At 32.5% G+C, this 16,133-nt stretch overlaps 1 protein-coding gene across 1 annotated transcript in view; it reads left to right on the forward strand.

Moving 5' to 3' along the window:
- The window catches only part of mura (ring finger protein murashka), a 42,437-nt gene that overhangs the window by 16,393 nt on the left and 9,911 nt on the right, over positions 1-16,133 (forward strand). Inside the window, exons 6-8 of the mRNA XM_074177970.1 lie at positions 4,548-4,844; positions 10,662-10,918; positions 11,572-11,869. Coding sequence (XP_074034071.1) covers positions 4,548-4,844; positions 10,662-10,918; positions 11,572-11,869 — 852 coding nt within the window. The remainder of the gene's footprint in view (positions 1-4,547; positions 4,845-10,661; positions 10,919-11,571; positions 11,870-16,133) is intronic.

The following is a 16,133-nucleotide window of genomic DNA, read 5'->3' on the forward strand; positions in this document are numbered from 1 at the left end:
TCACTTTGATGCTATCTTATACATAATCTTCACTTCATGTACTGCAATTACTGTCTTTATATGTCTCTTCGTTACTGTTTTTATTCTTATTTTCTGTATTTTTGTATATAAATCTGTCATGGTGATGTGCTTTCGCTCATACAAGAATCCCCACTTTTTCAAAATTTTGTTTGTTGAATATTATAATAGGATAAGAAAGGATGAAACTGAATCTATTGAAATTTTTCAAAAGTGTAAAAAGTTTTCTGAAATAAAACGTATTTTATAAAAGTGAACAATTTATATATTTCATTAATGGAGCACGATTCAATGATAGTAATGTGTTATACTGTATTTTGTTATCTTATACCGGGTGTCCCACATTTTATGTGACAGGCAATATCTGGTTTGTTGTAGGAGATACACAAAAATGTTTCATACAAAAGTTTTAGGAGTTCATGAGAGCTATATTTTGATATAATTTTTAAAAATACAGGGTGTTTGGTGTAGGTGCTACAGACCAAAATTCCATTTTTTAAAATAGAACGCCCTGTATATCATTACATAGAATAGAATAGAATAGAATAGAAATTTATTCATCATTAAAAGATTTTATACATGTGGTACATACAGCATAAAACTTTATCAGACTAGTCAGAACCGAACATAAAGCAATTGTGCTTATCTATAGTTAGTGTATATATACATGTTATTAGAAGTTAAGTAGACATAATAAAAGGATGCAAGAACAGTGACAAATAATATATGCAAGTAGCTTAAATTAGTTAAAATTGTGAAATCTATTTTTTTTTATTATTATTTGTACAAGTAAAATAAAGTAACTACACAATAATAGCTAGAGTTGAAGAAATTCTTCAGTACTATAAAATGCATTTTTGGTAAGGTAATCAAGTAAAGAACTTTGGAATTCAGTGAAATTACAAGTGTTTCCAAATAGCTGAAGTGCTTTATTATAGCAGATGATACCTTGATAACTTGAGGATCCCTGACCAAGAGCCAGTCGAGAGTAGGGTAGTCGCAGTTCATTACCATTCCGAGTGTGATGTTTATGTATCATGTTATTTTTAATGTATAATGTATATTCAGATGCTACGTTAAATTCTGATATCATTTCATGTTTGGTTTTTGAAATTCGGTTACGGCGTTGTTGAGTTATTGCTTAAAATGTAAAGTCTTGAGAACGACTATTATTTTTTAAAATATCTCATACAATTATTCTCTCTTCATCAGATCACATGAAAATTAGTCAAAATTTTGGGTGTTCGAAGTAATGGTTTCAATTTTGAGTTGTGGAATTCAGTCAGGAATCATTTTGAATATGAAACAATTGCGAAATTGAAAGAGGTGTATTCGAAAACAAATCTTTAATTAATAACAATGTAAATAATATAACTTGATAAATCATTTCATAAGAATGGTAGGTACCTAGAAATAAGTCATAAAAATTGTTCAAAGTGATGCCCATTAGATATTATACAGGCTTCGAAACGTTGAATCACTCCTCTCATACAAGTCGCTCTTATAATATCAGGCGTAATATCACTGCACCCTAGTCGAATTTTCATTTTTAGATCATCCACATTCAAAGGGGGAGTAGTGAAAACAATGTCTTTTAAATAACCCCATAGGAAAAAATCAAGCGGTGATGAATCTGGGGAACGAGCCGGCCACCGAATTGGACCCTTATTACCAATCCATCTATTTGGGTACGTTCTATCCAGATATTCAGTAACAACCTGTGAATTGTGAGGAGGAGCACCATCTTGTTGCCACCAAATTCCTTGTCGTTCTGCTATGGGAATATCTTCCATCAACTGGATCAAATCATTTTCTAGAAAATGTAAATATCGCAATCCATTGAGATTTTCATTGAAAAAGTAAGGTCCTATGATGCGGCCATTGAACAATCCACACCATACATTAATACCCCAAGTAGTTTGAAAATTACTTTCACGGACCCAGTGGGGATTTTCTTGAGACCAATAGTGACTGTTATGTTGATTCACAACTCCATTATTGTGGAATCGCGATTCATCGCTCCACAAAATTTGACTGAATATGTTAGTACTTTCATGTAATATTACCTGAATACAAGCAATGAATTCAAGTCGTCGTTCAAAGTCCGTGGGTTTCAAACCTTGTACCAACTGAATTTTGAATGGGTGGTATTTATTTTCTTTCAGAATTCTCTGTACATTAGATTTACTCACACCGACTTCTTCTGCAAGAGTACGGATAGAAACATGTGGATGAATAATAATATAAGCCAACACATTGATCTCTAAATCTTCAGTTCTAACAGATCTCGTATGATGACGATGCTTTATAGTAGAAGGAAATGACCCAGTTCGCAATTTTTCTACAACTCTCGAAAAAGTCATTCGTGACGGAATGGGTCTGTCTGGAAAACGTTCTTGGTATAGACGTTGTGCTTGACGGCAGTTTTTCTGACATTCCCCAAAAATTAATAACATATCAATGCAATCACTTGGACTAAACGCGAAAGGCATACTGGAGTTTTTGCACAAAGAACACAGTTACTGTTTTGCAAAGAATCACTGAATCGAACTGACAAGTAGATACAATTCAACAACATTTGTTACTATGGCATCAACAAGCATAAGCTACTTGATGAAATTGTGCAATATAAAGCAATTCACCCTCAAGTTAGTCACATTCTCAAGAATTTCAATATTATATTCAACTGATATCGATATCGTATCGTAGAGGTGAGAATAATGGTTTGTATTCAGTAGTAGTCTAGTTCAATTTAATAAAAGATATAGACTGGATTCTTGTACGAGTAAATAAGTTTTTTTGAAACTTTATATTTAAGGAAAAGTGCAATAACTCAACAACGCCGTAACCGAATTTCAAAAACCAAACATGAAATGATATCAGAATTTAACGTAGCATCTGAATATGTAATGATATACAGGGCGTTCTATTTTAAAAAATGGAATTTTGGTCTGTAGCACCTACACCAAACAACCTGTATATTTAAAAATTATATCAAAATATAGCTCTCATGAACTCCTGAAACTTTTGTATGAAACATTTTTGTGTATCTCCTTCAACAAACCAGATATTGCCTGTCACATAAAATGTGGGACACCCGGTATATGTTTCCTAAATATTTTGTTGCAACAACATTTTGATACTTCTAAGTTATATTCACTAGCCTTTGAGTCCTTATATGATTACATGAAAATATTTTATCTCTTTTAGACTATTCGAAGTTTTCATGTTTTATACATGTTTTTATTGTATGGCTCACAATTTGATTCTGCAGGTACACTCAATATTTCATTCATATATTTTTTATGACTATAATTTTTGAATCGGCACATAATGTGATCCTATGGGGAAACAGTGTTGACAAAGATAGAGTTTTCATTGCCCAAAAAAAAGTTGTTATGAAATTACTAGGCATCCCTTGGAGGGAATCATGCAAGACATTTTTCATTAGTCATCAAATTTTAACCTTTCCCTGCATCTATATCTTCAAAATACTTTTATATGTTTGCAAATGTATAACAGACTGTACTAAGAACTCATTCTATCATAGCTACCCAACTCGATATGCAGAGGAGTTGAGCATTCCTAAACATAAAACTATAAAATTCGAACATTCTACCAAATATATGGGAATAAAATTATTCAATCGGTTACCAGACCATTTCAAACAGATGAACACTGTAGCATTTAAAAAAGCAGTTAAAACATTGCTTCTTTCTAAGGCCTACTATAGTATTGGCGAATTTCTCTCGGACCATCTCGACTGTGTCTGTTTAAAATCTGTTTTTCCGTTAACCAGCTGTCGCACCCCTACGAACGACAACCCTCAGAAGTAGAAACTTGTGCGAGCTAAGGATTAACGAGGTCTTACCTTTTAACGTGTGATTCCTAACACGGGTTAGACGGTAGCAAGTGAAGATCGATCGTTCAGACTAGGGCTTGAACCACCGACCAACACGGCAGTCAATTCGAGTGAGTGAACAAAGCACCCACGCCGAACCGCTTGGCTACCGACTGACTGAATGGGTTCATGCGTCTTTGGCATGACATATTCAATTTTTATAACTACAATTGTTTTAGTTTTTGTAATTCTGACTTATTTGTATCAATTTTTATTGTATTATTTTTATCTACTGATCTACAATTTTATCGTTTGATATGATTTTTATGTGCTTAATACTGACCTATCCTATACGTTTGTCAACGTCTTTGAGGATGAATAAATATTATTATTATAAGGGAATAAGCTCTACTCTTTTTGTTCTTTGTCACTGTTCAACTTTGTTCTGTAGAAGGCAAAACAATCGGTCGATTTCTGTTCTAGGTCAACAAGTAATTCCGTACTTTCCTGGACTGTCATTGAAAAATAATAATAATAATTGTAATTTATTGAGAAAAAAAATACAATTCTGTTCAACTGGTTATCAACCGAAGTCCTTCTGCCTTACGTATCCTTTATGCACAATTTCAAAACATTCTCGGATTTAGGAACCAGAATGAACCTATTAAGAAATCTTGTTATTTTCTAGGTGCCAGTGACTATCCCAATGAACCACGAAACGGTTTGGAGCTACGCCACATCCCCCCACATATCTCTGTGCACAGTCCCGCCGAGCGCTCCACCACACATGCACAACTGCCACCTGCACAACGTGTATACCGGCCCGCCGCTCGTGCCACCCCAGTTCCCGCCGCCTGGCTGTCTACCACCCCCAGGCTGTCTTCCGCCCCCACCACCCCAGAGCTTTGGTCCCTTCGGAGCGACTGCCGCTAGCGCACTGCCAGTGCCTGCTCAACACTACGCTCATCAACGGATCCCTCAACAAGTGAGTACTCTGGTTGCCGACATTCAATAACTTCATTTCAAATTACAATTCATATATTCATTCAATGACCATTTTGGGAAAAAATTGTCATAACGGGAAAATAGACTGAATTAAACCTAGTTACCTAGTAACACTTCCTGCCGGAATCATCAAAGAAAGGCTGCCAGATTGATTTTGTGTACATTGACTTCTACAAGGCATTTGACAGGGTCAACCATAACCTCTTACTCCAAAAGCTCAACAGATATGGTGTAGGTGGGGTACTACTGGATTGGATTAGTAGTTCTTACAAATAGGATTCAAATGGTTAGAGCAAATTATCACTACTCCACGTTATTCGAAGCAACCTCTGGTGTTCCTCAGGGGTCACACCTTGGTCCCTTATTATTCAATTTATTTATTAATGACATTATTTATTGTTTCCGGCACGCCAAAGCAATATTATTTGCAGACGATTTAAAACTTTCCCTAATTATTAAAACCTTGTTGGATGCCCATAGGCTTCAGTCTGACCTTGACAATCTATCAAACTGGTGCTCCTTAAATGGGATGGACTTGAATGCCACAAAGTGCCATGTCATGCACTTTTATCGATCCCATGTACCTTCTACCGCTTTTGATTACACTTTAAATGGTCATGTATTGGAGTCTGTTAATCAAATAAAAGACCTTGGAGTTGTTCTTGATCCCACCTTGAGCTTAAATTTACATATACCAACAGCTATCCATACAGCCATGAAAATGCTAGGGGTTATCAAAAGGCTAACCTACGAATTCACTGACTCAACTACTGACTCACTGGTTCACCCACACCTGGAGTATTGTTCTTCTGTCTGGTCCCCTCATTGTGTAACTTATATTAAGAACATCGAAAAAGTCCAACACAACTTCCTCAGATACATAGCATATAAATCGGGTGTTCGTTGCGAGTATGGGTTGCTACTGCAATCTCTGAGCATGTCCTCCCTGGAAACTAGGAGGAAACAGAGAGATCTGACACTACTTTTCAATATTATTAACGGCAAATTCAGTTGTGCTGAACTCCTAGAAAAAATGTATCTACGTGTTCAAACCCACTCAACTTGACAGCAACAAACATTCCAAGAATCTTATGATTAGCCAATAGTAACGTTGATCTTGAGATGTTTAACATCTTGCATCAATTTAAATTTCAATTACGGAATACTTTGCTTTAATGTTTTAGTGTATAGTTTATGGTAGTATATGTTTTATTGTCGCTCATTGTTTCTGTCGTTTTATACTCTAAAATTAACCCCTTTTTAAACTTTTAATTTACCCCTATTAAGCTATTCTTATTTGGAATTTGTAAATTAACCCCTTTTTAAACTTTTAATTTACCCCTTTTAAGCTATTCTTATTTGGAATTTGTAATTCAGTACCTTATCTGATTTAATTTTAATTATAATTTAACATTGTAATTTATACTTCAAATGGGCTTGCCCATAAATAAATAAATAATGGATATAGAAAAATGCAATAAAAAAAATGAATAAAAAAATGCAAGGACAGTAACAATGTTTAAACACAAACTAATTGAATACATCAAAAATCAACCCAATGTTGTTTATTAGGCATACACTATTAGTGACTAAGTTTTAAATTCACGTGAATTCGTTATATATAACGACATACAAATATGAGTCTTAATTTTATAGTTATAAAGGTATTTTGAATAAGTTAAATGTTTTTTAATTAGTGTATATTTAGAATTCCTATTTAAATAAACTACTACTACTACTAATTCAAATCAAATGAAAATATTCTTTATTGTATGAGGACATAAAAAATGTATTGATTTTTATTGAAAGTGTAAAAAGTATATATTCGTTTATGCATATGATTCACATGATATTGAGGCCATAAAATATAACAATAAATATAAATCATTCAAAAATAAGCACTTTTACCAAACACCAGAAATGCAATACTCTTCTCTAAACAAGTGTCACCAACCAAGTTGGCCAAGACGCCAACATGGTTGGTGAATCATGCGTCATGGAGATTATCGCATTTCTGGTGACTGAGAAAAGTGCTCGTTTCTGGATTCATTCTACGCCAAAGGTTCCTGTTTCAATTTTTATTTATAAATTGTCCAGTAGATTATAAAATAAATGAGTAGAATAAAACTTAAAAATATATTATTTTTACTCTTTATTAGCAAATAATGCTCTTCATAGTACAGTCAGTCACTTATAAAATACAAAACAATAATATATATATATATATATATATATATATATATATATATATATATATATATATATATATAAAATTAGAGACAAGTCATATTTTAAAAACAAGAAACTAGAAAACAAGAAGAATTATTGGTGACAATTTCTTGAAATATATTCACTACATTTTCTTTTGAATGAATTTAATGAATCACAGCTTTTTATATGACTTGGCAAATTATTATTATTATTTTTTTCTAGGATAGCAAATAATTTGACTATTAACTCCAGAATATTAACATATAATTGTATAATTAAACCTCATTTTGAGTACTGTCCAACTTTAATGCATTTAATAAACCAAAATAGGCTTTCCCAATTTCAAAAACTCCAAAATAGGAGCATGAGAATTATATTAAGATGCAGTCGTTATACTTCCATTGATCACATGTTAAATATACTACAATGGCTGTCGATTTCAAATCGATTATTCTTTTTAACAATGGTTTTTATATTTAAAATGACCAAAAGTCTCCAACCAACATATTTTAATGAATTTTTGGTTTTTAATAATCAAATACATGAACATGAGACAAGATCTTATAATAATTTTCATATATATAGAACCAACACTGGTGGCGGAACTAAAAACTTATTCTACAAGGGACTAACGGGAATTTAACAATTTACCAAATGCCATTAAAGAGGAAAATACTGTAAGAGGGTTTAAAAGTAAATTATTGGAATACCTAGAGCGTTAGTTAGTTGGAAAATATGTATATTATATATAGTTACTATATCAATATTGGTTTTCAACATTGGGTATTATAAATTGTATATTTTTTATTATTATCTTCTTATTTAGTTTATCTTCATTATTGTTATTATCTATATACATATTTGAATTTTATTAATATTTTTGGCACTGTGGAAATTTAAATTATTAATTAGTTATTATGTCTTGTAAGATTAGGATGTATCCTATAATAATAAAGATTACATTAAATGCAATCAGACCAGAACTATACAATGAATCACAACCTATATGTTCTCTGTTGATATAAAAATTTCCTATTCTATTTCTAGTGGGGTGTGTATGAATACTACTTGTGTAGGTTAACTGATCACTCAGATAATTTGGCAACATATTGTGTTTAATTTTAAATATAAATATTAGCATATTCATTGTTATCCTTTGTTTAGCAGACATAAGAGACAGTGTTTCCAACATGTGTTCCACAGATGTGTGTTTATTACAACTTAATATTGCCCTCATGGATCTGTTTTGAAGCTTCTGTAGTCTGTTTAGATTTTCATTGCTCACAAAATAGAGTAATGTACTGCAATAATCAAGTTGGGGTGATATTATTGATTTATAAATTGTTAATTTTGCATATTCACTTATTTTATTGTTCAATCTACATAAAAGATGAATTTTCGTGGCTATTTTCTTCTGAATATAACTACAGTGCGCATTGAGGTTCAATTCTTGATCTAATACCACTCCTAGATATTTAAAAGTTGTTACCCTTTCAATGATGACATTATCAATATGAAGTTTCAATGACAGCTGTTCATCTTGCAGTTGTCTCAAACGATATTTGCTACCTATTAACATGCATTTTTGTTTTATTAACATTTAACTTGAGGCCGTTGTCACATAACCACTCGTTTATATTCAATAGTTCCTCATTCAAACATTCTCAGATTTCATTAGTTGTCCCAGAACAGTACAATATAGTGTCGTCGGCAAACAGTTTTATCTTACACCTTTTAACACGTATCACAGTATCATTTATGTACAGCAAGAATAGCAGTGGACCCAATACTGACCCTTGAGGGACTCCAGAAAATACATTTAAAGTACTGGATGTCACTTTATTATATTCAACTAGCTGCCTCCGATATGTCAGGTAATTTGTGAACCATTTTAATACTTTATACTCTAGACCATACTTATTTAATTTCATTAAAAGTAAGTAACTCAATGTTGACTCTCTCGAATTCCCTTTTGAAATCCAGAAAGACGACACCTATAATACGTTTTTTAGATAGCTCAACTTTCCACGAAGAGATTAAAAATTGCAGTGCAGTTTCTCATGAATGGGATTCCCTAAATCCAGATTGTTCTTTAATCAAAATATTATGTTTCCCTATAAATTTCATCAATTGCTCTTTCACTGTGATTTCTAATATTTTCTCATAAATTGGCAGGGTATTTATGGGTCTAAAATCAGATCCTAAAACGCTGTTTGTAATTTTTTCAATAGGAACGATGGTGGCAATTTTCCAACTGTCAGGAAATGTTCCACTGGTTAACGATAAATTTATCAAGTCCAAAAACCTATTTCCCAGTATTTCAAATGTTAACTTGATTATATTCAGATTAATTCCGTTGTCATCTGTATTATTTTTCTTGAAGGAAAAAATTATCTTTTTTAACTCGCACATATTCAGTGTTTCAAATTCCCCAAGTATCTCATTTGTTGGTATAATATAACTGAGAACATGATTATAATCATTTATTGGCACTATACTTTCGGTTAGATTTTTCAAACTGTCAACGAAAAATGAATTAAAATATCCTGCTACTTTTGCTTCATTTGTTATAAGAACACTATCAAATTGTATACCTTTGAACTCTAGTTTTCTATTTCCCTTTACTAAACTTTTCAGTGCTTTCCACATAGTCCTACTGTTTCCTTTATTTTCGTCCATCTTTGATTCATGATACTTTTTAGTTTCAATTCGTAACTTTTTGGTAACGAAATTACGACTTATTTTATATTTATCCCAGTCACATTGTAGTTTGGTTTCCTTGGCTTTTTTATAAAGAAAATCGCGTTTTTATGAACACTGAAGTGATGAATCTGGTCATGAACACTGTCTAAAAAATTTCTAGAATACTATATTTATTCATTTATTTACTGACTTGCCATTTTACAATAAACATAAATAGTGTGAGAGAAAAATAAACAATTGAATAAAAATATAGAATAGTATGAATACAAAATATCAATTTTTTTGTGTGTCACCGGCATCGACTGCATTGTTCATTAGCCTCGTGTCCTGGGTGGGCAATGTTAATAACTCTCCGAGCCACCTAGGGAGCATCATGGTTATTCGCAGGCTGTCAGCCACATAACGTTGCTGAATCATATTATTTAATAATAATATTCAGCAGTTTCTTCATAGTTAATCTGATTCTAAAATTATTACAATGTGTTAAAACAACGATAAAAATAAAATAAATACAACAATAAAAATTAATTAAAATCTGATTCTTGAAAGAATATAAGAATGAATCAAATCGATATAAATATTTTTATTTCATTTTAATGAAATTTTATCTAATTTCCACTAGTTAATTTATTTTTATGACCGGTTTTGGGTTTTATCCCATTATCAAGTATAAAAGTAACCAATACATTTGAAATCTGAAAACACGGTTTTATAGGGAGTTTGTTGGTAAGCTGGAAGGGGAAATAGTTAACTACCTTCCCTTATAAATATAGAAATATAATTTAACGAAAATTTTGTAATGCTAAAAATAGGATTGAGCTTAACAATCTTGTATTGAATAATGGCAAATACGTGACTTGTGAATTTTATGTGACTTCCACAGAGACCTGACACCTTTGACTTGGACTTGCTCAGCGACCATCACCACGCTCACGCCCACTCCGCCCTCCACGGACCCCCCTCTCTGCACGTGCCCCCCATTCAGATGTCTTCGCCGACGTCGCTCTTCCTCTCAACAGAGCCGCGCGGCGCCAACGCGTTGGAGCTCCTTCATGCTCGCACTCGCCAGCACCGCAGGACCCGCTGGCATCACAGCCCCCCGCTCATCGCCGCCCCCGCGGGCCTACTGCTCCATTTCTTGTAAGTCACTCATTTTTTTTGTTTCATTTATTTTTCTTGCTCTTTGATTTTTTTATATTTTCATTGTTTTGTCTCTTGTAATTCATGCGATTTTCTTCTTCATTCATTTTTTCATTTAATAATGTTTTTTTCTCTTACATTTTTTCCTTATTTGTTGAAATTTTTTCTTTCATTTACTTTTTCTTTTATCAATTTTTTTTCTTTTTCATTCATTTTTTCAAATATTTAAAATAATTTGAATTATAATGACTTTCACTATCTACTTAATGATTAAAAATCTTAACCATCCTAGAAACAAAATTGTTATGAACAATATATATTAAAAACCACCTACATTCTCATATCATCGTTACGTGAATCTTAGTTTTGTAAACTATTATGTAAACTGTTCTAAAATATTCATATCATTTTGCATTCCAATATAATTTCAATTTCTCCTCAAAAAAAATTACAACAGTTTACTTTTTTTTTGTCATTTCGAAGTTTATCAATTTTTTAGCTCTTCATAAAGAAAATGCAGCATGAAAACTTTATCTGGCATAAATTCCTGTATTTTCCAATTATATATTCTAAATATCTAATTATGTGATATCTTCTAAATCAAGTTGATATTATCTTTCACATTGTAATAAATGCGTCACATATTCCCTTAGCACCATGATCTCCAACTCTCCAATGTCACCGTACAGCCAGAGCAGCTCCGATACGACTGAAACGGAGAACTACGAGGCGCTCCTCAACTTGGCCGAACAACTGGGCGAGGTGATCCCGCGCGGGCTGAGCAAGTTGGAGATTGAGCTGCTCGTTAGCTACAAGTATGATAAGGAAACACATCAGGGGGATCAGACTTCATGCGTCGTCTGCATGTGCGACTTTGAGGCGAGGCAGATGCTTAGGGTGCTACCGTGCTCGCACGAGTTCCATGCCAAGTGCATCGACAAGTGGCTGAGGGTGAGTGAATTTATGTTTTGGTACAATTTTTTTTTTATTACCTAATTTGTCTCTGCCTGCTTGTCAGTACTTGGAGTTGTGTACATTTTCCCATTGGAATTTGGGAAGTGATACTTTTCTCAGTGTACATCGAGAACTGCTACGTTTTCTCGGTGTACTTCAAGAACCGATACGTTTTCTCATTTTACTTTTAAACCCTCAAATGCAATAAGAGTACTTGATTTGGTAAACCCAGTCTTTTACTAAATTCATTGAGGTAAAGTGAATTCAAAGTGTCATTTATTGAAAACTATTTCAGTTTCAGTGTAATAATGGAGTAACTAGTTTTTAAAATTACTGGGAATGTATTGAAATTATTGAGGAATAGTATCCATTTTTTGTGTCTACCTCAAAGTACCTCAGCTAATTATTTGAATTAGTGAAAAGTATTTCTGAAATATGAAATACTTTGGGCATACTTTCATGACTTTGATGCCGTTTCAATTTTTCGCCTTGCAGTTATTTTTCATCAATCTCACTTTTCACTGACATTTTGAGATTCACAAAAACTGCTGAGCACTTGAATTACATTAGCTTGCCGTAATCCTAAGAGTTCAACCTCTGTTAACAAATATCGCAATTAATGAAACACATTTGAAATTTTGTGAAATTGTTTGAAGAAGTTCAAAAGTGTAGTACTTTCATTGAAAATATTGAGTATTTTCAAACTGCAACACTGGAGGTCGCGAAAAAATTATAATTTTTTCATTATGGTCCCGATAACCACTCAAATGGAAGCCGTACTCACTGCCTGTCTCATAGTGTATTTTCAAAAACTTTACTAAGCACCCGAAAGTACCTCTAATAATTTCCAGTGAGGCCACCTTCGTCGTACAACTTCAACGTCAAGAAAAATTTGTCCAGTTCTCATTTTGGCTCACGGGATGTTTATACAGAGGTCTATCAGTAACAGAAAATACATGTTTTTGTCCAAGAAAAATCAGTTGCTATTGACCTCAAACATTAAATGAATTTACCTCGTCTAGTTCAAAGCTAATTTCAAGTTTCTGACAGAAGTCTTTCTAAAAATAACCTATAATAAAAAATATGTTTCTTCAAGTGAATATATTTTCAAAATTAGTAAAAAAAATGGATATATGTCAATTATATTTTTATAATATTTTGCTTTATATGTGTAAATAAATCAGTTGTTCAATATAATTATCATAAGTATGCCACAAGAAATAAATTAACATATTCTTTAAAAAATAGAGTGAAGAAAACAATATCTCAAAAAAATATATGTATATAATTCCTTATATATTTTATAAGCTGCCTCGTAATATAAAAATTCCAAATATATATTTTTCATATAAAAATAAAATAAAAGAATGAATAATTGACACTTCACAAAAAAATTTCCATGATACAATGAATTTCAATAAATCATGATATACATTTCATCAAATGCATTTCTGAATAATTTTAGTTAATTCATATACAATAGAATTTCACTAATTCGGCACTAATTAAAGCCATAGGGTGCCGGATTATTGGAATGTTCGGATTACTGGATTATAGAGAAAAAACATATTAGATCTTGTGTTTCGGTTTACTACTACACCTTATTCTCACTTCAAAACAACTGGTAAAGACGTACACACGTGAACGTGATAAGTTTTGAGGTTAGACTGATAGACGCCACGTGGCAACGGAGCGCCTAGACGTAGAAGAGTGAGGTAGGCGCTGGTAGAGGGTGACGGATTATTGGACGTATCGGTCTATTGAAGTGCTGGATTAGTGAGATTGTACTGTATTGTTATTAGGCACATATTTTAAATTCATGTATCCATTTGTTATTTTCTTTTTTTTTTTCTTTCACATATTTTCATATACTTCATATATGAATGTATGTGAGATTGCATTCAGAAAATGAATATCTTTTTAAGACTTACCTTGGCACAAGTAAGTTTGTTTATTATTTTCTATGCATATATCATAAAATGTCATGAAAAAACTTATATTATTATTATATCATCAATTCTTTGTTGTTTTTAATTGAATAGAACTGGCCGATACGAAAATTCATATTAAACCGGCTGATGAGCAGAACTTTGCAGCCTCATTTCGGCAGATACTGTTGGTTTGTGTTTTTTAATAACTATCGGATCATGATCTGATCTGGTTTTTAAAGAGATCAATTTGGCAGACAGCAAGCCATCAATTACTTGCCTGCGGAAGTCTTTATGTAAAATAATTTGTCTGTGGTGAAGTTTAAACAGAATATATGAGTTGACCACACACACGATTAATCTTGTAACTACCTTTGAGCTGATCGAATTTGTCCACAAAGTTCATGTTCGCATTATAGTCAACAAGAACTCTAGGACAGGGTACCTCCACAATTTCTCCGTTTTTCTGCCGTCTTCGCACACTTGTTGTTTCTAGGGGATCATGAAAATTAGAAAGCAAATGAACAGATCTTTTGTCTTTCCATTTAAATATCGACAATCGAGAATCACTGTTTTTCCAGTCAAAATCTCCCCTCAGCAAGTTTTTATCGTCCAGCATTCTGGGAATATTTTTTCGGGTACTATTTACCGTTCCACATGCATGGATATCTTGATCTTTCACTTCTAAGAGCAACTTATAGGAGTTAAAGTAATTATCGAAGTAGAGATGATGGTTTTTTTCGTTCAAGACCACGCATCAAATTCTTTACCACTTTTGCACCCAAATTTTCTTCAACTCTATCAACCATTTTACCTGTAATGATAATATTTATTCGTTCATAACGATCATAACATGATGACATAGAACAAGTCAATAATAAAAATAAAAAATAAATATGATAGATAAAATAAAATAAAATAAAATCTAAATACATAGACAGAAAATCCCGTTGATTGAAACAGTCGATTATATGATTGAAACCGTAGGTACATCAAAATTAAATATAATTATGAACTGAGCCACATTTGGTAATTGTGTTGGCATTCTAATCAACCCATGAAGGCATTAACCAATTATACATTACATAGGATTTTTCAAATACTCATCAACAGAGTAATAGGCTTTGTCAATTAAAAGTTGTTTCACATACTGTTTGAATTCTCTCAGCGACATTTCTCTAACATGAGTTGACAATTTATTAAATAATTTGATACCCATATAAAAAGGACTTGATTCGGTCCTGGCCAGTCTGTGAATTGGTATTTCCAATAAAGTTGAATTTCTTGTACTGTATTTGTTTCTATTCAATGGAGCAAACAATTGTCTGTCTGATTTTACAAACATCAGTATCTGGTAAATATAAATGCAAGGTAAGGTTAAAATTTTTAGGATTTTGAATAGTTCTTTACAGCTCGTGCGTCTACTTACTCTTTGAATATTTCTGACAGCTCTCTTTTGTAAAATAAACACCCTTTGCGCTTCACTAGATAAACCCCAAGCTGATATGCTATATGAGATTAAAGAGTGAACATGTGCATGATAAAACATAAGTAATACAGATTTGTCCACAATTTTATTAAGTTGATACAGGCAATAGCACATTGGTGATATTTTTTTGCACATTTCATGAATGTGATGATTCCACTTACAATCTTCTGAGAGGTTAAGTCCCAAGAATTTAACTGATGTTACTTGTTTTAATGAACCATTTGATGCTTTTAAAAGTAAGCTGTGATCATACCCTTTTGGTGCATAACTAAATCTTACAAAAGAGGATTTTTTATCATTGCAAACTAATTTATTTTTGGAGAACCAATCCTGTGCTTTCAATATTTCTATATGAGCAGAGTCAACTGTAGCGGAGATGTTTGGTCCATTTACCAGTAAGGTTGTATCATCTGCATACATTACAACATCACCTGCAAAATCATTGACATATATTATATAAAGCAATGGTCCCAGAATAGAACCTTGTGGCACTCCCATGGTATAATTACAGTGAATAGACTTAAACTTGTCTATCTCAACGTATTGTGTTCTATTGCCCAGGTAACTTTCAAACCATTTATATGGAATGCCCCTAAATCCATACTTTTCTAATTTATCTAGTAGGATTTTATGGTTAACCAAATCAAATGCCTTACTAAGATCCAAGAAAACACCCAGTGTTCTCTTTCCTTCATCTAGATTATTATATAGTTCATTAAGAAATGTTATTATGGCATGCGTTGTTGACCGCCCTCTTCTAAAGCCAAATTGATTTGCATTAAAGAGTTTATGAAGATCAAAAAAAGAAATTACCATGTGTGCCACACACTTTTCATAAACTTTT

This window comes from Leptinotarsa decemlineata, unplaced genomic scaffold (genome assembly GCF_025532065.1).
Source record: "Leptinotarsa decemlineata unplaced genomic scaffold, Ldec_3_MD MMD2_tig00003335_RagTag_RagTag, whole genome shotgun sequence".
NCBI classification, from domain to species: Eukaryota; Metazoa; Arthropoda; class Insecta; order Coleoptera; family Chrysomelidae; genus Leptinotarsa; species Leptinotarsa decemlineata.